General features: G+C 37.2%; 1 protein-coding gene across 1 annotated transcript; it reads right to left on the bottom strand.

The window, feature by feature from the left end:
• Positions 1-11,865: 11,865 nt before the first annotated feature.
• On the bottom strand, positions 11,866-13,389 carry LOC148927362 (uncharacterized). Its single transcript, XM_089069854.1, has 4 exons — positions 13,242-13,389; positions 12,689-12,739; positions 12,551-12,613; positions 11,866-12,300 (listed from the first exon to the last, which is right to left on the bottom strand). The coding sequence occupies exons 1-4, from the start codon at positions 13,273-13,275 to the stop codon at positions 11,966-11,968; spliced, it is 483 nt and encodes a 160-aa protein (XP_088925980.1). The 5' UTR covers positions 13,276-13,389; the 3' UTR covers positions 11,866-11,965.
• Positions 13,390-25,303: the final 11,914 nt, after the last annotated feature.

Genomic DNA, 25,303 nt, shown 5'->3' with positions numbered 1-25,303 from the left:
CAAAGGACTGTTGGATGCTTGCCCGATCCACATGATGATTGAAGCGGAGACTTACTATCTGTTTTACGAAGGAGCAAACCCTGAGTCAAAGGACTTGATAAATTCCTCGAGCGGGGGAAATTTTACCAAGAATAAAGCAAGTGAAGCCAGAGAGACTTTGGGAAGGCTGATTGAGGCGAAGAAGGCCTATGATAACCCGCGAAGCATATTGAGGAGGGGGTCAGCCAATGCAGTAACGGAACAAGATGACAAGAAGGTGGAAGACATGATAGATAAATTGGAGAAAGCACTGCTGAACGCAATTGAGAAATACAACCCTCATGCTCCAGCGGAAAGTGAGAAACCCCCTGGTCCAGAGGAAAGGCAACGTCAGCCTTATTTCGGTCAGCCTTGTGAAGGGGAATGCCAAGCCCAAGCAAATTCGATTGGGGGCTGGAATCCAGATGGAAGTTGGAACCAAGGAAGACAAAGGGATACCCCATGGAGGACTCACCCCAATTTTAGATGGACTGACAACGATCAAAGTCAGCCACCTCCACTGCAGACCACGAATTATGCACACCCTCCGGAGAGGCAGTCCAACTGGTCAGGGAAAAGTCAAGAGGGGCAATTGCAACTGGGGTACAGGAATCAGGACCATACTAATTGGGGAAATAGGAATCAGAACAATCCAGGGAGCTCCTATGTGCCACCTCACCAGAGAAATAACCAGGGGAACTATCAGAATTCCCAACCGAATCACCAAGGGAATCAAGGGTCTAGCAACCAGTACAATAACCACCAAGGAAATCAAGGGAACTATCGGCAGAACCAGGGGCAGAACCAAGGTCAAGGATCAAAGTTTAATCAATTCAACTCCAGGCCACAAAGGAGTTTGGATGACACGGTCCACGACCTAGTGAATTCATAGCAGTTCATGCAGAATAACTTGCATTCCAACAACGACGTGGTGCACAAGTTGCAAGACGCCCAGATGGAACATAAAGCCGCCATGGATATGATGGCGAAGCAACTGTCCCAAATCGTAGTTTCTTTGAATGAGATGCGGGGAAATGAAGGGAAACTTCCTGCCACGGTCAAACCACCGGACCGAGCAAACATTAGTCAAATCACCTTGAGATCCGGGCGGGGCTATTAAGGACCGACCCTGGAAATTGACGAGGAGGTACCCATACAGGCTAGTAAAGGGAAGGAAGGTCAAGTGTTTCAAGGGGATAGCCCTAGACCCAGAGAAGTCCTTGTTCCGGATGACCTCCAGAAGGGAGATTTAGGGGGATCTCTGCCTCGACCAAGTGACCCATTTTTCCTAGATCCAGAACCTGAGGTAGTAAGCAAGGAAGGAAGCAGGGAAGTTGGTGAAACCCAGGCTGGGACTTCCACAAATGCAATAAAGCGAGCAAAACCATTTCCATACTGGGGGGAAGCAAAGAAAAAGAAGGATGACACAGAGGATCTCATGGAAATTTTTAGCAAACTGGAAATCAACTTGCCATTCTTGCAAGCCCTGAAAATGCCTGCCTTTAGTAAGTTCATCAAGGAATTCTCCTGGGTCTGGGAAGGAGGCATTACCGGATATTGCAGAAAAAAATCCCTTGCCCCAGGAGACGAATGCAACAAAGAAGGAACTGAAGACACTTCCACCAGGCCTCAAGTATGCTTACTTGGAGGTGAATGAGACATTCCCAGTAATAGTCAACAGTAACCTGACCAAGGAGCAGGAGAAGGAATTGTTGGAAGTCATCAGACGAAACAAGAAAGCAATAGGGTGGACTCTCTCAGATTTAGTAGGAATCAGCCCTAATCTTTGTATGCACCACATCCGTCTAGAAGAAGGTGCAAAGGCTCATCGAGATGCACAACGGAAACTGAATCCGAACATGCGAGAGGAAGTTCTGAAGGAGGTGTTAAAATTGCTTGCTCTAGGGATCATCTACTCCATTCCGGACAGCGAGTGGGTCAGTCCTGTCCATATGGTACCCAAAAAGTCTGGAATACAAGTTGTCAGGAATGATAAGAACGAATTGGTACCCACTAGGCTGGTAACGGGGTGGAGGATGTGCATCGACTACAGGAAGCTGAATGAGGCCACAAAAAAAGATCACTTTCCTCTACCTTTCATTGATAAGATGTTAAAAAGATTGGCTGGCAAACAGTATTTTTGTTTCCTTGATGGATACAGTGGCTATTTCCAGATCTACGTTAACCCAGAGGACCAAGGGAAGACCACGTTTACGTGCCCCTTTGGTACATATGCGTACCGAAGAATGCCGTTTGGGTTGTGTAATGCACCAGGGACGTTCCAGCGGTGTATGATGAGTATTTTTTCGGATCTGCTGGAAGTATGCATTGAGATATTCATGGACGATTTTACCGTATACGAGAACTCATTCCATACTTGTTTGGCCAGCCTTGATCTAGTGTTGAAAAGATGCCAAGAGAAGCATTTAGTGTTGAATTTCGAAAAATGCCACTTCATGGTGACGAAAGGCATTGTCCTGGGTCACGTGGTTTTTGAGAGAGGAATACAAGTAGACAAAGCAAAGGTAGATGTGATATCAAAGTTACCATACCCCACGAACCAAAAAGAGGTTAGAGGCTTCCTAGGTCACGCAGGTTTTTATAGGAGGTTTATCAAGGATTTCGCGAAAATCGCGCAACCGCTCACTCATTTGTTGCACAACGAGGTGGAATTCGTCTTTGACGAAGGGTGCAAGAAGGCATTTCAGTTGCTCAAAGACAGACTCATGTCAGCACCAATTATCAGGGCGCCAGACTGGAATCACCCTTTTGAGATAATGTGCGACGCGAGTGATTTCGCTGTGGGAGCTGTCCTGGAACAGAAGATTGACGGAAAAAGTTACGTGATCTTCTATGATTCTAAGACTCTGAATCAGGCTCAGAAGAATTATGACACCACGGAGAAGGAAATGTTGGCTGTCGTATACTCGTTTGAAAAATTCCGACCCTACCTTCTTGGGTCGAGGGTTATAGTCTTCACAGATCACGCAGCAATAAAGTACTTACTGGCTAAGAAAGAGTCTAAGTCGAGGTTAATCCGTTGGGTGTTGCTCTTGCAGGAGTTTGATTGGGAAGTGAGAGACAAAAGAGGAACGGAGAATAGAGTAGCCGATCACTTGAGCAGAATATATCAAGGGGAAACAGGAGAGGCCATACTTGATGCTTTCCCTAAAGAACATTTGTATTTTCTGGAGAAATTTCCTAGACCAATTAGCTTGGAAGCAGTTTTGGCTTTAACCGGTCTAGGAGAATCCGATAAAGGAAAGCGCACAGTTAACGCAGAGCCGTGGTTTGCTGATTTAGCCAACTACTTGGTCACGGGAGAGGTGCCAAGTTCAGACGAAGTTTCCCGGGCCCAGAAAATGAAAATTAAAAGCGAAGCCAAATATTACTTTTGGGACGATCCTTACCTGTGGAAGATGTGTTCGGATCAAGTGATTAGGCGCTGCATTCCCGAATGGGAACAAAAAGATGTGCTAATTCATTGCCACACTTTGGCATGTGGAGGTTACTTTGGACCAAGGAAGACAGCAAGGAAGGTTCTGGACAGCGGTTTTTACTGGCCGACACTCAATAAAGATGCCTTTGAATTTTGTCAGTGTTGCGAGAGATACCAACAGACAGGGGGAATTTCAAGGAGGGACTAGATGCCTCAAGTCCCGGTGATTGTGTGCGAAATTTTCGACGTATGGGGGATGGACTTCATGGGACCATTTCCATCATCCTGTGGGAACACATATATATTGGTTGCAGTAGACTATGTGTCTAAGTGGATAGAAGCTAGGGCCACCACAACATTTGAATCAGAGGAGGTGGCAAAATTTCTGAAGGCCAATATTTTCAACAGATATAGAGTTCCTAGAGCCATCGTCTCAGATCAAGGAACACATTTCTGTAATCTCACCATCGAGGCCCTGATGAAGAAATATGGTGTTCACCATAGAGTGTCGACCCCGTACCACCCTCAGTCTAATGGCCAAGCGGAAATTTCTAACCACGAAATCAAGGCAATATTTACTTTGCTTTGTTTAGTTTGCTTTCGGTTTAAAGTACTTGTTGGTTTTTAAGTTTCATAACTCTAGTTCTTGCTTTGATCTACTGGATTCGAACCTATTTCTCGTTATTACGGAAGTCTATGTTGGTTTTTGTTGGATCTTGCTGAGTTGATGTTTATTTCTTGCCTTTTAACTTTCGTTATTGTTTATTGTTAGATATTCGGAGTTGAGATCTGTTGGTTTGTTGTTGGAGGTTATGGATTTGCGTCTGGAGGTGTCTGGAATTGTTGAATCGTGGTGTATTTGAGTTAGAGTTTCGCGTATCTGATGTTTGCTGTTTACGTTTGCATGATTATGGCTATTTACTTTCTGTTTCTGCATCCTTTAGGTCCAGTAGCGTAGATCTGTTAGTTTAGGCTTAAATTTCTCGTTTTAAGTTAGATCCGAAGTTTGCTCTGTTTTCATGGTGTTTAATACTCTGTTTTATCTGCTATTCTCGTTTGATTCCCGAAGAAGATGAAGTTATGGGTAGTTAGAACCAGATCTGCTTTATGTCAGTACTTTTCTGCATGTACTTTACTTTTCTGCATTGTTCTCCAGACCCTGTCAGTACTATCTTCTTTGTCTTTTTACTTTTCTGCATGCTTTTCCAGACCCTAGTAGTTTAAGGAAACTTGTCTCTACTTTTCGCTTTATACTTGTATGTCCAAATTAGGAAAGTTCGTCTAGTTAAGTTAACTCCAGTTGTCTTAGAATGATAAAATATCTCGTTTCTCTAAAGTCATGCATGTTCCGTACGTTCTCATTTCTTAGACCCAGTAGGTAGAGTAAAGTTTTTCTGTCTCTCAGACCCAGTAGTTTAAGTTCTCGACCCACAAAATTGCGTGGCAGCAGCCAACCCCCTTTTCCCAAAACATCCTCAAATGCAGTTTCGTAACACCTTCGTCCTCGTGGGATCGATCCTTTACTTCCCTGTGCTAGTTGTAGTATAGTGGGTTGAGGTTTTTGAAGAAATAGAGTGCACCCAACGATCCCTTTCTGATAGTTTCATGATCTTCTAGCCTCTGAGACCTAGTCGAATCCTCTGGACCTGTTAGATCGAGTGATATCACACACATCACGCACTGCACTCTGGCTGTGGTGTACTCATTTGAAAATTTCCGACCATATCTACTGGGGTCGAGGGCAATAGTGTTCACTAACCATGCAGCCATTAAATATCTCCTAGCCAAGAAGGAATCCAAGCCAAGACTAATCGGATGGGTGTTGCTATTGCAAGAGTTCGACTGGGAAGTCAGAGATAAGAGAGGGACCGAGAATAGAGTGGCTGACCACTTAAGCAGAATTACCCAATGAGAAGATGAGGAAGTTGTACCCGATGCTTTTCCAGAAGAGCATTTGTATTACTTAGGGGGATCCACTAGACCCATCAGATGGGTAGCAGAGTTAGCATTAACTGGGCCCGAGGAGTTAGAGAAACGGAAAGGCAAACCGAATGACGAGCCCTGGTTCGCAGACTTGGCGAATTATTTAGTTACTGGAGAACTACCTGCCTCACAAGAAATCACTAGGGCCCAGAGGATGAAAATTAAAAGTGAATCCAAGTACTACTTTTTGGATGACCCATACCTCTGGAAGATGGGTTCAGATCAAGTGATAAGAAGGTGTATTTCAGAGTGGGAGCAAAGAGACGTGCTAAACCATTGCCATGCACTAGCGTGTGGTGGCCATTTCGGCCCAAGGAAAACTGCAAGGAAAGTTCTGGATAGCGGTTTCTACTGGCCTTCGCTGAATAGGGATGCTTATGAGTTCTGCCAGAATTGCAATAGGTGCCAACTGACCGGAGGGATTTCTATGAGAGATGAGATGCCACAGACTCCGATAATAGTCTGCGAGATCTTTGATGTTTGGGGCATGGACTTCATGGGCCCATTCCCACCTTCATATGGAAATACGTATAATTGGTTGTTGTGGATTATGTGTCCAAATGGATAGAGGCCAAGGCTACAAGTTCAAGCGACGCGAAGGAAGTTTCAAAGTTTCTAAAGGCCAATATATTCAACCGATATGGAGTGCCCCGAGCGATCATCTCAGACCAAGGAACTCACTTCTGTAATAGGACGATTGAGGCACTGATGAGAAAATATGGAGTCCACCATCGGTTATCTACTCCGTATCATCCCCAGTCAAATGGGCAGGCTGAAATCTCAAATCGAGAGATCAAGAGCATCCTAGAGAAGACGGTGAATACCTCGAGGAAGGACTGGAGCAAGCGTCTAGATGATGCTCTCTGGGCCTATAGAACCGCTTATAAGACACCAATAGGAATGTCACCCTATATATTGGTATTTGGAAAAGGGTAATGCTATGCGGCCATATTATGGCGGGCCATAATTGGATATTTTGGTCATTATACGTAAAAAAAACAAATAATAAATTAATAAGTCTATTTAATGCTTACTTATCTTTACAGAATTGCCCTATACTAATAAAATTAATACAGTAATAATTTTTTTAATGAAGTTATGAGTTATGGACTTATGGGAATTCATGTCTAGGGAATGACGGGTCTTAGGAATGGCCGGAGTATTTATAAAGTTTAATCTTTTACTTAGCTTAATTTATTTCTTATTAGGCACTTCCACTGTACCGTTTAAAATAAAAATAACTTTGAAATTAATTTATAATATTAGTGTAATTCCTTATTTTATCATTATCAATTGTTTTAGAGATTATAAATATATCTTCATGGATTAATTAATATACTAGTACTAAGTATTTATATAGGTGTTTACGTGTGTATACTAGTATTTAGTATGAAAATTATAGTATATTATTATTTTATATTTTAATATATTTAAATTTTTATTTATATAATGAAATAGATATTAATCAAAATTTTCTCTGAAATTGAAATTTATATTAAAAATTTATATTTGAATCAGTATCAATTGAGACCCCAAATGTGTTGAATAATCTAATAGTAATATTATTATAACTGTGAAACGACACAACTTAGATTTTCAATTTATTATAATGATCATTATATTTTTTATGAACAGTTGAATTATAAATTGTAATATGTCTCAATGTACTGTAAATAGAGATATTTGCATATATTTTTCTATTTACATTATTATGTTATATTGTAACGAGGTATGTTTATTATGTTGATTCCAGTTAATCGGTTATAGATTTTCGCTCCATATTATCGAAGTCAAAATTGAATCTTAATCGGTTCCTACATTGACTTATCACTTGACAAGTGACTAATTAATATAGGAATCAAAATAATACTAAAAAACCAAACAGTAATATTTAATAATCAACACTTAGAATTCAATAACATACTATGGAATAATATGCAATAATCCCACCTAAAATCTAAAATAAATCAATAAAAACTTAGGAACAAATCCAAAATCATATAAAAATTACAATAGTATGGAAGATTAAATGAGATCTCCAATTGAATTAAAGATCAATCAAAGACTAATCATCGATTCAACAAAAAATAAAAAATTATACTCCCTCCATCTCAGCTTATGACTTATTTTTGCACGTGTTTTGACAAAATGATAATAAATAATTAAAGTGGATAGAAAGTAACGTAAGAGAGATAATAATGTATAGGAAGTCATCTTCTACATCATTATCCTTCTTACTTTCCTTTCGATCCACTTTAACTATTTATTATCGTTTTTTCAAAACAACGATAAAAAAAATTCAATCAGGAACGGAGAGAGTACTTGAATTAATTTCCACATGGAAATATCATTTATCTTTGATTGAGTTTTTGTAATTGGGAATTTCAATATATTATACTAGTATTATATTATATATTCAACTGTATATAATATTGTATTATTGAGTTTGTTTATAACAATAATGATTTGTTGCTTTATAGGAACTTATTGTATTATTTGTACCTTTAAATGACAACTCACTTAGTACAATTTACTAGTTACTATTACATCAGTCTAATATCACTTTCTTTTTTTTCGGCTTGTCCCAAACTACTTGCACTATTATTATTTTAATAGAGTTAATTAAGTATTTTCTTATTAAGTATCCCCTTATTACACTTAAAATATGAATTTAATTACACTAATTACTCAATTTAATTTACAACCAAAAAAAATGTGAATAACATGATACATAGAGAGTAGTATTTACTTTCAAAAATATTTTGATTTTTGAATAACAATTTATATACTGTAGTGTTTGTTGTGGTTTTGAACTTGTGAATTTGATTTACAAATGTAATAAAAGTTGTTCGACATAAATCAAAAGTGTGCACTAGCATAAGTACACAAGGTATAAATGGTTATGTTTTGGTCTATTGAATATTTGATTGATTTTATTTTTAATTTGTTAGTTAAGTATCTCAAATGATCTTCAATTGAGGGTTCAAATTCAATAAAATTAAACAACTGAGAGTTCCTGTTGATTTTTCAGATTTAATTAAAAATTATAAATTTATAATTGATCATTTATTCAATTAATGATTTAATTAATTTTTTATTTAGTTGAATTATTGAGGATTTTTTCAACCGATTTTTTTTCATTATGAACTACACAATAGTCCGTGTGTCAATTTATTTTATGAACTATTCAATATTTCAATTTATTTTAAAGATTTTAATTAATCTCCAACCATCAATTTTATAGTATATTATTTAATAATAATATATTTTCAATATATTCTTTTAATATTGGAATATTTTTTCCTCAAAAAGTTTTTTTTTTAATATTATATAAAATAATTTTATAGTATATTAGTTTACATGTATTTTTTATAAGTTATTTAAATATTAATGTCAAATATAATATAGTTTAAATTATTTCATTTTTAAATGAATCTAAATACATAATTACCAATTATAGAATTTTAATATCATGAAGATATTTATAATTTAATTTAAAAGCAGTTATATAAAAAAAATTAAATAATAATATAGGCCACCTTAATTAAAGTGACAATATAACACCATTTATAGCCATCCGATCTCAAATATAGATGGCTGAGATTGAATTGTAGGAACAGAGTACGGATTGCTTGGTTATTCACAAATTGTTGCTTACAAGGGTAATTCTGTCTTTTAGCTGAAATTAAAACTGATATGGGAATAGAAAATCCCGATATCCACTCCGCAATAACTCTCTCCCACTAAATTGAAAACTGAATCGACCATTCTCTCTCCCCAATTGACCTTTCTCTCTCCACATCATTGATCACCTACCGATTTCATTCCTAAATAACAATAAACCCTAGGTTGATGCTTGTTTCACTCAACTGCGGCACTTTTTGCTGGTGGCGCTGAATGAGCATGGTGGGATATCCATCACTAGTTTGACTTCCATTGCGGTGAAGCTCTGCATTGTTTTTTTTTTTCCGTCGCGTGAAATTCGTCGTCCGACATTGCTGCCCTGCGAATGATCCTTTGGTTCGATTTCCAATTGATTATTGCTTAGTCTGATTACTTAGTGATTATTTAGGTTTTATTGAGTTTTGATTGTTGTTATATTCCTTATTTTCGAACTGCTTAAGCAATCCAAATGTTATATTTGTTTATTGATTCTGTTGATTGGTTGTTGCTTCTATAGCCACGTTAATTGCTTATTGCCAGAACGGACTGTTGCTGGTTTGCATATTAATGTATTCAAAATTGCTTGTTTATTCCTAGTATTTGCTTTGTTTGTGGTTGCTTATTTTAGAATCTATAATTGATGTATAATTAATCAGTTTCTGGATTGCATTTGTATTACTCGGTTTTTGCTTGTTATGTCTTAGAAATTGCTTGATCAAAGGATTGCTACATTTAGAACTTATTCGTACTGGGTCAGATTCTTGTGCTGCAAATCTCGTCTGGTATGGTTTTTTATCAGATATATGTCTCTTGTTTTGAAAGTCAGGATGATGTTGGGTATGGTTCCTACAAACTAATTATGCTTGATCGAGTAGTAATTGTTTGGCTCTATTATATTGTATGCTTGGTTGAGCCATAGTAATTGCTTTGTAATTGCTTGATCGAGTCGTGTAATTACTTGATCAAGCCGGGTGCTATTATATTATTTGCTTGATAAAAGTTGTAGTAATTGCTTGGTTCTAATATAATGTTTGCTTGATCGAGCTGTAGTAATTGCTCCAACAAACTTATGACGCTTGATTGAGCCTTAGTAATTGCTTTGTTCTATTATGTTTTTTGCTTGGTTGAGCATTAGTAATTGCCTGGCTCTATTATATTGTTTGCTTGGTTGAGCCTTAGTAATTGCTTTGTAATTGCTTGATCGAGTCGTCTAATTGCTTGATCAAGCTGGGTGCTATTATATTGTTTGCTTGATAGAGTTGTAGTAATTGCTTGTTTCTAATATATTGTTTGCTTGATCAAGCTGTGTGCTATTATATTGTTTGCTTGATAGAGTTGTAGTAATTGCTTGGTTTTAATATATTGTCTGCTTGATTGAGCTTAGTAATTGCTCAAACAAACTTATGATGCTTGATTGAGTCTTAGTTGGCAATAGATTGAGTCTTATATTATTTTTTTGCTTGGTTGGCAATAGATTCAGTACAATTTGTAAATCTGGTGAGGTGTGCTTGCTTGACAGCACACAAAGTGGAGGCTTTTTGCAACTAGATATGACATTGTGGTTGAAAAACCGGTATGCGCCATGCAAAAAAATTAAGATGAAAATGCATATTGCAATTTGCATGTTGAGTTAACTTTTTTTTTTCTTGCTTGCAGACAACCTTTTTTATACAGTTTTTGGAGCACAACAAGTGTGTGAGCTATGGACGGATGCTGAGAAAAGCTATACCTGAACACCTTGAATTTAAGTGGAAAACAAAAGGTATTACCAACGACTATGGATTGTTCACTATGCGACATATGGAGACGTAGATGGGACTAAAGTTAATGATTGGAAGTGCGACCTTACTAACAAGCCATCCAAGTCATTCTAGTTGCACCTTGAAAAATTCCTCACAGCTGTGGTTTATAGTAATGAAAACAAGTTCGTGGATTACATGACGAGGAAAACAACAAGCCACCTTGAAGAGGCACAAAAGAAGGGACCCTTTGATGTTGAAAAGATGGCGGCAGAGTACCCCAAACCTTGAATGGTGAATGATTTTGTTTTAGAAAAATGAAAATAACTTTGTTCTATTTTGAATTTGTTAGGGATATTGGTTTGTTTTGGTGTAGTCATTGGTGGCTTTAGAATTTCTTTTTTGGTAGTGCCTTTTGCATAATAACATGCATAGAATAATATGTTACAACACTTAAATATAGGCAAGCAAAATAAAGTACTAATGATTTGCAAACCAAGCAAATGCTACAACATAGACAAGCAAAATAAACTTATAAACCAAGCATTGTGTAACACGAATTCAATGAAGATTATGGAAGTACATCAAGCACTAGTCAAATAGAATTAATTTCAAATTGACATGTTATATATGTTAAACAATTCAAAAAGAAGAAGCAAGCAACAAAATAAATGTAACCAAGCAATATGATATTAGAAATATCTAACACCTTCTAATACAAGTAATCTGTTGCACAAATTTTCTGTGTTAATCATAAAGCGGGATGAAGCAAAGTCGTATTAAACCAGATTAATGGGTAGTTGAATTGTATTGATAGTATGTGAAAGACCATTAGTAAAAACCAATACAGTATAAAATGTCATGCAATATGTGATTAATCATTTTGGTTAGAATATTATTGACGAATTCGGAATACAGACCACTGATAAGCAATTTTAAACTAATAATTAAGCAATAATAAACATGTAACCAAGCATGTTGATATTCTACAACTGAATTTAAATAAGAAAGCAAAGAACTAAATTAAGAAAGCAATCTATCACAATGATATACAACTGCGCATTCAGTGGTCAGCAATAAAAATAAAGTAACTTAGCAAACTGATATACGTAGTTCAATGTAATTATTGACTATTTTTTTTCTTTTTGTTTGCCACAATTCTTAGAGTCGTGGTGACATAATTCACGACATTCACACAACTACGCTTTGGTTTGCTTTGCAACATAATAGGCTTCTCTTTTTGCGACACAAGACGGTTGCCAGAGTCGTTGCACGAACCTTTGGTCCTCACCACATCCAGTGGCTGAACTTCAACTACATTCGGTCTTCCAATGAAATAGAAATCTTCAACTCTTTTCCTTTTCTCAGTAACAGGCAAAAACGGGGAGTTGCTCTTTATTCTTTTCCCAAAATCTTGCATTACGGCTGAAAATACTTCGATGGTTTCAACAACAAACACTGCCAAATTACTATAACACATCAAATATGAACTCCCTGAGATTTAGTCACAAATTCATAAACTTCATTTACGAATTCAACTAGGAAGATACAAATTCGATACTTCATATATCAAATTCTTGAAATTGATTTCACATATCAAAATTCACAATTGCACGATTACATAAAATTGAATCACATATCGAAAACCAACAAACTGTAAATATACAATTAGAAGTGCGGTAAGTACACAATTAGAGGTGCTTCTTACCGTCTGCGAAATCATTGAAAAGGATGTCAGCGGGAGCATCATTCTCCATGGATTGATTGATGACTGAAGATTGAATGAAGAATTACAGAGATTGAATATCCACTGAAATTGAAGAAACAAAATGAAAGTGCTTCTTACCGTCTGCAAAATCAGTGAAATGGACACCATTCTCCATGGATTGACTACTGACTGAAGATTGAAGGAAGAATTACAGAGATCAGAATGAAAATAACGCATGAGATTAAAATAATTGCAGAGATTGAAAATAACAATGGAGGTTTTTTTGCTAAAGATTTGATAGATTAATTCTAAAAACAGAAGAAAGAGGGAAGGAGGAAAGCACCCTAAGCTTATTTAATGACTAACACTACCATGCAATTCATGATCCATAAGTAAGCAATACTAATTATTTCACCAAGCATTCTGACATACGACTTCTCCATGGTGTACGAAAACAACTCATGACACAACTCAATACATTTACGAAATTTTAACCGAGAAGATACAAATTAGGTAGTTCAGATATTAAATTCATGAAATTTGGTTTCAAATATCAAAATTCACAATTACACAATTACATGAAATTGAATCACATAGCGAAATCATAAAATTGTAAATGCACAGTTACACGATTACAGATGATTAATCAGGGAGTTCATCTATATAATTCACGATTAAACGTGTTTCTTACCGTCTGGAAAAGCAGCAAAGCCATCATTCTCCATGGATTGAGTGATGATTGAAGATTTAAGGAAGAATTATAGAGATTGAAGTCTGAACGAAATGAAAGTAGCGCATGGATGAAAATGAATTACAGATATCGAGAATAGTGATGGCGATTTTTTGCTATAGAATTTATTGATTAATGCCGAAATAGAAGAAAGAGAGAAGAAGAAAGACCGTGATTTATGTTTTGGGAGAAACTGCTTGAACGTGATTTCCAGATATATCCTTTTGCATTTTTTAATTAATTTTTTTATTAAATTGACTCTGCCAAGTGGCTGGCTAGCAATGAATCTGGTCCAAAATCCAACAGCTCTAGTTGGTGGTATAGTGTCACTCAAAACAGCGTTGTCATCTTAGCATTTCCCTATAGGAATATAAAACATAAATAAAAGTAAAAATTAAAAAGAAAAACCGGAAAGAAATACTATGACACAAAAGAAACGTAATTAGTTACATACACATAGTTCAATGTTTCCAAGATTATTTATTACTCTTTTAATTGTACTCTACTACTATTTATGCACAAGGATAAATTAGTATTTAAAAATTGATACTTTTAAGGTGAATTAGTATCTAGTAAATTAGCAATAAATGTACAAAATTTTATTACTCCCTCCATCCCGTTTTAGGAGTCCCGTTTTACCATTTTTAGATGTCTCACTTTAGAGGTCCCGGTTGAAATATTCCATAAATGGTATTATGCCCCACATTCCACTAACCTTTTCCCACTCACATTTTATTATAAAACTAATATAAAAAAGTAGGACCCACATTCCATTATCTTTTTTCACCTACATTCCTTTGTATTTCTTAAAACCCGTGCCAAACTCAATCGGGACTCCTAAAGTGAGACGGAGGGAGTAATATTTTATTTTTACACATTATGACCATTTAGCATCACTCAAGAGAAAAACACCTAGGGTTCATGGCATTCACTCCAAGCCGCTACAAAAACATTGCCACACTCCTCCAAGAATTTGAGAGAGAGAATTGAAGATTGAAGATTTTATATCGGATGATTGAAGCTTCACTCCATAGATCTGTCTCAGAGGAGCACTTAGTATCTTTTATTCATGTATTCTTATTCATTGGAATTCTTTGTGTTAAACTTGGTTTTCTCCATGGACATGAGTAACTAAACCCTTTTTTTAGAATTCTTGGTTATGATGCACTAATCTCATAGTTTTTATCCGATTAATTTTGTTCTTACCTTGCTCCTATAGTTGTTTGATTATTCTTGGGTTTATTCCTTCCAATTGCTTGATCACCACTTGATTGTGTTGGATTAATTAGATTAATTGGGAGATGAAACAATTAATTTGTAAATAAGAATATTTTACACCTTAATACAATAGAACTCGGAGAGTTGAGGTTTTGAGTCTGGTCTTTGATCTCATCGTGCTTTTGGAGTTAGGGGTTTAGGGTTAGATGGAGAATTCAAATCCTATCATCTAATTCTCATTTCAGGAGGGGGTTTAATCTATAATTATGATCGACTTAATAACTCTAGGGACACTAAAAGGTAAAGCAAATAGATTGGACAAGAGTTAATTGTGCATAGGATCCTTGAGTTCTACATTTCTCCATATAATCTTTTCATATCTCTTTTACTTGTTCGTATCTGTTTACTTGCTTATTATATGTTTTTATTAGTTGTTAGAACAAACCAAACCTTTTCCGTTTGTCTAGATAGTTAATATTTGTTCGTGGTACTTAAAAGTTGGTACAAATTTGTCTATGTGGAATACGATACTATTGCTTACTAACTATTGCACTAGCCTTGTACACTTGTGGGTATTTCTTATGTTAAAATAAGTTGAGTCAATATCCTTGTGCTTACACTTAGCTATACTGCACATCTGCACCTATCTTGTATACTTGCAAGTAGTTGTAGTGCTACAAAATAATGCATCAACCATTAACGTGGTTTTGCCCCCGCCACCACTGGGCCAACATCTTTTTTAATTTCTTGTTAAATTTGATGTTAAAAAAAAGTTAAATTAAAAAATATCATCTGTTATAATTTAAATAATGTGTATCTTAAAATTATTTTATGAATTTTCTAAAATCAACAATATATAAATACTCTCTCCATTTAGAAAAAAAATTTCATTTGTGAATGACACGAGTTTTAATGAGAAATTGGTAAAATAAGAGAAAATGAGAAAAGGTAGGTATAGTAAGAAAAATAGTGAAAAAAGTGGGTAAAGTATAAGAGATTAGGAAAAAATTGGTAAGGTATGAGAAATAAACTTTCTATTTTTAGAAATGAGATTTTTTTTTTGGATATCTTAAAAAAAATAAAATGAGACTACTTTTTGTAGACTAATAGAGTATAATTTTTAAAATAGAAATCCATCACGTCACTTAATCTACTTTATACTATCCTCTTAAAATATGAAACAACCATTAACAATTAATACTTTCTTAAATCTCGTCCAGGAAAAAAAATCGATAACATGTGAAGGGACAGAGGGAGTAGAAGAAGTTTTCCATTTTTTGAGCATAGGTTGTACCATTCGTCCACAATTTAAAGATCCATTTTGGGATATCCATAATTTAAAGAACCATTTGCTTGTTTCCACTTTTTGTATTCGGACCACATATTTTACTAACTTTTTCATATTAATACTAAAATAAGACACACATCCTATTAATTTTTATTTTTTATTTTACATAAAGTCAAACAATTTATTAAAATTTATCAATCAAATAAATATTTAAATGATGAATAGATGGATTATTTGATTCCCCTTTTGGTAGTGTTTATTACTCACTCTCCATTATTATTTGATTCCCCTTTTGGTAGTGTTTATTACTCACTCTCCATTAGTAGTTCCATTTCTTTTTCAGTCCATGCGTGAGTATTTGAGATTGCTCGTTTATCTATGATTAATTGTGATAAGTTGGTTGATATGGGATGCCAAATACCACCCAATAATTGACGCGGGTAAAATAAGACATTAAAATTGTCAATGAAGTAATCAATTACATGCAACAAATATATCGTCGTTGTAAATTGTTATTTTTATGTTCAGAATCTTGGATATGGCATCGAAATAGGAAGCTTGAAAATCGTAGTTCATCTCGAACAAATATGGAGTATCTCTTTCTAGTTTACTTACAAAACATTGAAGTTATTAAAGTAAAATCATAAACTCCGTAGATAAAATTTCTTGTAAATAAAAAATGACAGGAAAAAACAAATTTATTAATATTAAAAAATTTAATTTATCCATAAAATCAATTTATATGACTGTATTTATTCATCAGAATTAGGTACTTTGTGTCCTTAATTAATTTTTTACAAAATTTATTAAACTATTAAAAGATTAAATTACAAAGAAATAGTTTGATACTCACCTTCATTATTATCTAACTAATCTATGTTTTGTGAAATTATTAAACAACTGGTTTGATAATACCGTCAGTACGTAATTCTACCTTCATCCACCATTAGAAATTCTGATTTATTATTTTAGTCTGCATGGCATTAGTAGTCCCAATTCATTTTGCTATAGACAATAAGTATACTTCATATTCAACTAACTCATTCACTTTCATACTTTATTTTAAAACTTATGTTTATAAAATAAGTCTTATACTCCACTACCCTTTTTTCAAATTCATGAACTCAAATGAAAATCTTAATTACAGACAAAGAAAGTAATTAATGTTGTGGCCCATTTCTAGGTCCAGTCCAGCCCATTTTTTCATGAGTGCTTTTTTTCTTTTTAGAACTTTTTTTTATCTATTTTTGATTGAAACTACTCCCTCATTATAATATTTTCATTTTTGCTTAAAAAATCGTTTTATATAGATGTATGGACAGATCTGAACCAATATATTTGTAATTAACATCCACTAATTTATCAATAATGATGACTGGATTTGGATTCACTATGAAAAAGCCTCTCAACTTTATTCCAGAATCAACCACTCCAGCTAATCATTGATCTTAATTCGTTTCAATTTTTTTAAATTCTGAATATCATCGCCAGTAACAAAATCACACTTCAACTTCAACTGCAACATTCATTCCCATTCTCGACAATAAAAAAAAAATAATAAACGTAGACAAACACTCAGATCTAGAAAAATGAAAAGCAAACGAAAGCAAGCAGTAATTGAACAATTCATCGCATTAATGAAAAGGAAAATTGAGGATCGAATGCAGTGAGCAGCTCATCTCCTGCATCTGGTGATGGCGGAGCAGCCTCTGGTGTAGGGATGGACGGGGCCACGGGCTCTGAAGCAGTTGTGAGTGTAGTACGATCTGCCGGAGCGCGGCGGGCACGGCACTCGATTCGCCGACAGCGCGCCATAGGAAATGTAGTACTTCTTCGCGTGCCAGTACAGAGATCTACGCTCTCCGGTTTCTTCTTCCTCCTCGAACTCGAACGGCGATTCCAGCTGGAATTCTAGGGTTTCGTTCCTCAATTGGAGGCCGCCGTCCGCCTCCGCCATTGCGGAGGACAGAGTGAAGAGGAGAGCGAGGATGGGAATTAAGAGTAGCTTTGATTCCATGGCAATGTGTGTGTGATGGTGAAGAGAGAGAGAGAGAGAGAGAATGAAATGAGGAGAGGAGTCACATGGAAGAAGAAAATAATGCGCCGACGGTATTATCTGCTGTACTTGGTTTGTTTTTTCCTTGATTACCGCTTTTTCTGTCTCCTTTTTTTTCAAGTTTAATTGAAGATGAAATTAGGTTGGTTATTAATTTAATTTTTGTTAGATTTATCAAAACGAAATAATTTATGGGCCGAAAAAAATGTTGGTGAAATCTATTTATTGATTATTATGGTCGAACTATTGAGCAGTTTCTGTTTTGTGGTGTTAGCTTTTAATTCAATTGTTTTATAATGTCGAACTATAACAAGTTTTAACAATAAAATGCATTCCCATATCTTGAAAAATGTTACGTGCAAGCAATGAAGCAACTCCTTAATAATATTGACAGCTCATAAATCTTGTGGCATTTAGATTTGAATGGCCGGGTTTTCATTGAGACTATTTTTTTGTTTATTATAGATGAAATTGAAATTATTAATTAATTTTATAAATTTTAAAGATTAAAACTTAATTTACTATAGAACTAGTAGTATTATTTTTCATTTATTGGAGTTATAAAGAAAATAATAAATGGAGCTTTGAGGGAGAATTTAGTTTAAAGTAAAATTGATATAAGACCATCCACAATGCCAGCTAGCCGATTCGCGTCGCTAGCCGGTCGGCTAGCCGAACCATTGTAATCGACCAGCGGCATTTCGGCGAAAAAACCGGCGAGCGCTAGCCGATTTGTAGGCGCTGACTGCCATTGCAGGCTGGCGATCGGCGAGCGATCGGCCAGTGCAATTTTATTTTATTTTTTTGAAATTTTTTGAAACACTATATATACGCGATTTTAGTTTCATTTTCATTCGCACCACTTGTTTTAACGAGTTTTCTCTCTCTCTAACTTTCTGTACAAGAGCAAAATCGAGCGATGGACAACAACGAGTCCAGTCCGGCGACGAGCGGGTCTCAGACTCCCACGGTACCCGTGGGGTTTGGATGGGGGCAGATGGGCGGGGGGTACAACATGTATCATTGGCAACAGTTGATGGGATTGATGGCGGGCGGGCAGGCAATGCCGGGGTGGGGAGGTATGACGCAGATGACGTCGCAGATGATACAACAGATGATGGGGATGATGGCGGTATGGCAGGGGGGGATGCAGCCCGGGGTGCAGGGGTCACCGAGAGGGGGACACGGTCTATCGTCCCACTCTTGACTTTTTGACGGCTTCGTCTCACACATCGACCCCAGTAGAGACGCAGTTCACTGGGGATGACCGTTTGTCATTACATGAGCTGGGGATCGATATCGGGGAGGCGGACACTGCCGTTCCAGCGGAGGGAATAGGGGGGTCGGGTCGCGCCGAAGAAGAAGAAGAAGAGCAAGGGGAAGAGCATGGTGGTCGGCGAGTCATCGCAGCCGGCTGTTGACGACACCACCGCACGGAGGAAGTGGACGGACGATGAGAAAGTCGCCATGTCCAAGGCATGGTTGTCGGTTTGCAAAGATCCTCTGGTTGCGAACAACCAGAGGATCGTCAATATGCGGAGAGTCCGTTCCCCATGCCGGAGAAATATAAGGAGTTCACCTACTGGAACTGTTATCTGGTACTGAAGGACTCCGAGAAGTTCCAGGCGGGGGTCGACGCTGGGTGGCCGAAGAAGCAGAAGCTGAACTATTCCGACGATTACAGCGGCAGCAGCGGCAATTCCCACGACCTCCCCCCGGATGCTGAGGAGTTTCCGTCCCATCCATCGTTTGCTCGCCGCACTCGCCCGGTTGGCCAAAAGCGGGCGCAACGGGCAGCGAGGGGATCCTCCCCCCCTATCGCCCCAGGAGGTCCAGTCGGCACCCTCTCCACCCGCGTACACCTTATTCTCGCGTCAAAAAACATGGGAACAGATGTACAAGGTCTTCCAAGATTGGAGGGCCGCAACTGACCCACGGAGAAGGGGTTTCTTCACTCGATGCTCGAGAGCATGCGAGTCGATTTGGATGCCGCGAGGGCACAGATGGGGGGCTCAGACGCGGGCTCAGATGCCACCGATGTGGAGGTCCCGGGTGGCAGCGGCAACGAGACAAGGACGGCGGCGACGGAGTATAGAGAGGCGGGGCTCGTGTGTGGAAGCCCGTTTTTTTTAATTATGTACTTTTTTTATCTATGTACCTTTTTTTATTTAAATGAAATGAATGAATTTTCCCGTATATGTCTCGTAAATTTAATTCCGTAATTTATCGTAAATTTAATTCCGTAAATGTAGTTGTTTTTGAATTATTTTTATTGCGGCTAGCCTGTGGCTAGCCTTATGCTAGCCTATTTGCTTAAAATGATGATGTGGCAAGTGGAATTTTAGTGTTGATGACGTGGCAGAGAGAGAGTGACTAGCTTGTGCCTGGTCTAAAGTCATTGTGGATGATCTAAGTGAGATGATACTCAACAAATTTCAAATAAGGATTCCACTGTAGTTTTCATTTAATGTACCTATGCTTTGCTACTTGTTAGCATCTTCACTTAATGAAGGCCAACGAAAAGGCATCTTTAAATTTAGAGTAGAAAAACACAGGAATTTCAAGCAGAAAAAATTTATGGTAATGCAAACTCGAGATGTTGCTTATTTATTGCATGAGATGACCAAACCACATCTTATTTACTTCATCAACAAAATCACATCTTAACGAAAAATATAGGACATATTTAACTTTTAAGGGTTAATATTAGAGCATTTTCATCCGTGCTCTTAAATAAAAGCATGGAGGTGGGCCCGGACCCACTTTTACTCTATGTCCATAGGTAAGAGCACAACACCCACATCCGTGTTCTTCCGCAAGGATAAACTCAAAGGTTCCACCATTCTATTATTCAATTTAAATACTTTAATTACTAAAAACATTTATACAATATAAAAAATACATTAAAAATAAAAGTTACATAATTAAAATCCCAAAAAATAAAAGTTACATAAATAAAATCCTAAAAAATAAACATACATAATTAAAATCCTAAAAAATAAAAATTACATAATTAAAATCCTACAAATTAAAAACTAGTACATAATTTTTAATGTTGAAGTGGGAGTATTTATAGATGAAAATGTGAATTTTGGGGAAAAAATTGAAAAATAAATTAAAAGTGTGTAGAAAACGGATATAATTTATTGGGAAGTGGGAAAATATTTTTTTTATTTAAAAATGATTTTTTAAATGAAATTCGAATTGAAAAAAAAAAAGAATTTCCAATGGTTAAGAGTATCCCCATCCGTGCTCTTAGCTAAGAGCACGGAAGTGGGTCCGGACCCACTTTTACTCCTTGTCCTTAGCTAAGAGCATAACACCCACATCCGTGCTCTTAGCTAAGGACAAGCTCAAGGGTCCCACCATTCTATTATTCAATTTAAATACTCCAATTATTAAAAACATTTCTACATTATAAAAATACATTAAAAAATAAAAAATTACTCCCTCCGTCCCAAGAAAGTTGATACAAAACTTTTGGGCACGGGGATTAAGAGTTTATATTAAATAAATAGGAGAGATGGAAAAAGTAGGAAAGATAAGAGAGAGTAAAGTAAATGATGGAATAAAGTAATAGTGATTAGATGTTTTGTCTTTTACTAAGAAAGAAATGACTCAACTTTGTTGGGACGGACTAAAAAGGAATACGGCTCAACTTTCTTGGGACGGAGGGAGTACATAATTAAAATCCTAAAAAATAAAAATTACATAACTAAAATACTAAAAAATAAAAATACATAATTAAAATCCTAGAAAATAAAAAAATACATAATTAAAATCCTACAAATTAAAAATTACACATGTGGAAGACTAGTCCTCTAACCCCAATTACCTCTTGAGACCCCGGATCATTTGCTCATGTGTTGCAAGTTGATCCGGAGTCATCTTAGATGTATCGTTCAAATAGAGTTGACCCAAGAGGGTCCACAACGAGTTGTTCGGGGGTGGAGGAGGCACAAAGGGAGCGGGGGCGGCTAGAGTCGGGCCGCGACGGCGGGTAGCCGTCGCCTTCTTCCTTCCTTGCGGCCGGCGGGAACTGCTCGGGCCAGCGTCGGGGCTACCCAAGTTAGTTCCGGCAAGCTGGGTAGCCACATCATCGGAGGCGCCGTCGGATAGGGCTACCGACCTCGACCGTTTGCTAGAGGAGCTAGAGGAGGATGCTACTACGCTGCCCCTATACTTCGGATGTCGGTGCCCCTCCTGCCAACAATCGAGGTACTTGAACGATATCATCTCCAAGCTTTGGTAGGTCACCAAGGCGGCACTGATGATGTCGAGCTCGCTCGTGCCGCTCCCCGCCACCCGCTCTTCCTGTTGGAAGTACCCCTGGAACTTACTGATTGATAAGTTGCATCTGTAGACGCAATTGCGCACCATACTCTCATTGCGATAGATGGTTCCCGCCGGCTGGGTTTCATTGTAAAGGCGAGTGATGCGCCACCAATACGTATCCCCGGTTTGGTTCGTGCCAACGTCCGGATCTTCGGAGACTGCCAAGTAGGCTTTGAACATCGCCATCATCTCACCCGGAGTGTACGGGGTGCGGGTGCCACGAACAGGAGGAGTAGGAGTAGGAGTAGAGCTGCTGCTCCCTCCCGATCCGGGTTCGGGTGCCTACCCGAACCCGGAGGAGTTTTGGTCGTGTACCAGGTAAGGACGGTAGCCACCTGAAAATTGCGTACCTTGTGTTTGAGGAGGGGCCGTAAATTGCGTTTCCAGATTAGGGAATTCGCCAGAGTCGGAACAAATCGTGGTTCCAACCGCGATTGCCGGAGGGGTGATCGCCGGAGCCGGACATTGTGTAGTGTGGTGGGAGTTTAGATGAGAGAATATGAGAAAAAAGATGAGAGAATGTAGATGATAGAATAGATGAGAATGTGATTTTTTTGTGTTGAAGTGGAGGTATTTATAGATGAAAATGTGAATTTTGGGGGGAAAAAAATTGAAAAATAAATTTAAAGTGGGTAGAAAACGGATATAATTTTTTGGGAAGTGGGAAAATATTTTTTTAAATAAATTTCGAATTTTAAAAAAATAAAAATAAAAAAATCAAATTTGCCAACAGCTATGCCGTTGGCCAATCAGAAGCTGTCACGTAATGGTGCTCAGCGGCACGGACGTGCTCTTAGCTAAAAGCAGCGCCGTGCCGCTGGCACGGACGGACGAGTTCCAGCGGAACGGACGGACGGACGCCAAAAAAATCACCGTTGCGGATGCTCTAAGTCGTTGGCCAATCACAGCCCGCCACGTCGAGCTGCTCAGCGGCACGGACGTGCTCTTAGCTAAGAGCACCGCCCTGCCGCTGGCAAGGACGGATAAGCTGCATTGGCGGACGAGCGGTCCCCGCTGCTGGCAAGGCGCGGACGGGGCACTAATATGGATGCTCTTAGTAGATGTTTTATATGAAAATAGCATTCTTAAAATCCAAATATCGTTCTAAAAGATTGTAGTCGTAATATCATAGACTCATAGTAATTCTGAAAATTGAAATAAAATCTTTTTGTGTCAAATCGTTCGCGGTGAATTAAAATTGTTTTTTTTTTAAATGAAGAATATGACTCTTCAAGATCTTTTGGATTAAAGTTTCAACCAATTTAAATTCAATTCAATATTTATGAAAATAATAAGTGATTTAAAATCTGGAGCCCTTAGAAACTGTAATACAGAACTATAGTGCTTATCTACTGCGTTCTAGAATAATATTGGTTGTAGACTTATGTGATCAATTAATATGATAGACCTTTTAGGTAACTATATTTATTTACATAAAACTAGCCACATTATTAAAATGTTATATATATATATTGATTATGGTGGCTATATACTGCATATAGCATTTATGTGTGGCCGGTCACACTCATGCAACTTTCGTGTTTCCTCTCTTTATTCATTTAACTTCCATTCCAATTTATTGTGTAAGGCCTTTTGATTTGATTACATTTTGAAAAGAGGTTAGAATTAGGTGAATGATTTGTTAGTGTTATACTACTAGTTGAAAATAGGTTATTTAAATATATTGGGTCAAATAATCAATGACCGGGATATCCAAATTTGCATCATACTGTGTAACCATGTGTGATTATTGTTAGTAGCGGGGCTAGAAATTTGACTTGGGATTTCAAGTTACTGTTACTAATTATAAGATATTCATAATAAAGCCACTGTGAAAGATGTGTAATAAAAGATAATTAAATAATTAGATTATAAGCGACAAAAACAAGAGACACGTAGAATTGCTATGTTAAAAGCAATATCAACATCGAAAAAACGACAATAACAATATCAAAACCACTATTAATAACATTCATTCTTTAAACTAAATATGTGTATCACCAATTAAAGTATATATAATATGTTTATCTTTACACCTCAATTGCTAATGTTTCAAACATCAAACTCTACAATATTATTTTGATCATTTTTATAGACATTTTAAAATTAAATTTACTGATATTTAAAAATTGAAGTATCGATTGCATATGAGGTCCCCCTCAAGTTCGAGTAGGGCTGACGGGCCCCTCAAACCGAGACCACATCGAGATACATATATTACGGGCCCGTAAGCCCTACTCGAACTTGGGTCTCTCAAATTGGACAGACCCGACGCCAACCTGGCTCTGATACCAGTTTGTTGTTACAGAGTAGAGCAATTGTGTAATCGAGACAAACAGAAACGTAAAGAAGTCACAAATTTATGTGGTTCACCAACGTTGTTGGCTACGTCCACGGGCAGGAAACAGAGAATAAATTTTATTCAGAGTGTTTTCAGATTATGGCTACAGATTGGATCTGATTGGATTTTAGATCACAGAATAATGTGTCCTACTCCCATATAAATAGGCATACATGAGACAGACTGGGCTTAGGAAACATAATCATATCCCAATTAGGAAACATAATCTATACAGATTCAAGGCATACTAACAAATCTCCACCTTGACTTGAATTCTCCCTTGCAGATGCATCATTACAATGCAGACAAACAGACTTCTCCTTCCTTGCCTCATATTTGCCATAAACCAAAACTATTTCTCCCACTGAATTTGTCGACCTACACATTCAGAGCAGACATCTTGATCGATTAACACAGAAACCCTAACATATGCGGAATTCAAAACCCTAGTCCGAGAACCAGGCTTTGATACCAGTTTGTTGTGACAAAATAGAGCAATTGTGTAATCGAGACAAACAGAAACGTAAAGAAGACACATATTTATGTGGTTCACCAACGTTGTTGGCTACGTCCACGGGCAGCAAACGGAGAACAGATTGTATTCAGAGTGTTTTCAGATTATGGCTACAGATTGGATCTGATTGGATTTCAGATCAGAGAGTTATGTGCCCCTACTCCCATATAAATAGAGTTATGTGCCCCTACTCCCATATAAATAGGCACACATGAGACAGATTGGACCTAGGAAACATAATTCTATCCCAAATAGGAAACATAATCTTATA

This window comes from Salvia hispanica, chromosome 4, assembly GCF_029641045.1.
Source record: "Salvia hispanica isolate PSC_SH4W2 chromosome 4, Shi_PSC_v1, whole genome shotgun sequence".
Taxonomy (NCBI): Eukaryota; Viridiplantae; Streptophyta; class Magnoliopsida; order Lamiales; family Lamiaceae; genus Salvia; species Salvia hispanica.
Note: the sequence above shows the minus strand (reverse complement) of the source record. Positions and strands in the feature narration are given on the sequence as shown.

What these genes read in the sequence shown, in the direction of transcription:
- LOC148927362 (XM_089069854.1), bottom strand. Translation starts at nt 13,275, where the DNA reads ATGGAGAATGATGGCTTTGCTGCTTTTCCAGACG. An exon ending in CTTTGCTGCTTTTCCAGACG is followed by an intron (nt 12,740 to 13,241) that starts GTAAGAAACACG and finishes TTCAATCTTCAG; the next exon opens with TCAGTAGTCAATCCATGGAG. An exon ending in TTTCAATGATTTCGCAGACG is followed by an intron (nt 12,301 to 12,550) that starts GTAAGAAGCACC and finishes GTAATTTGGCAG; the next exon opens with TGTTTGTTGTTGAAACCATC.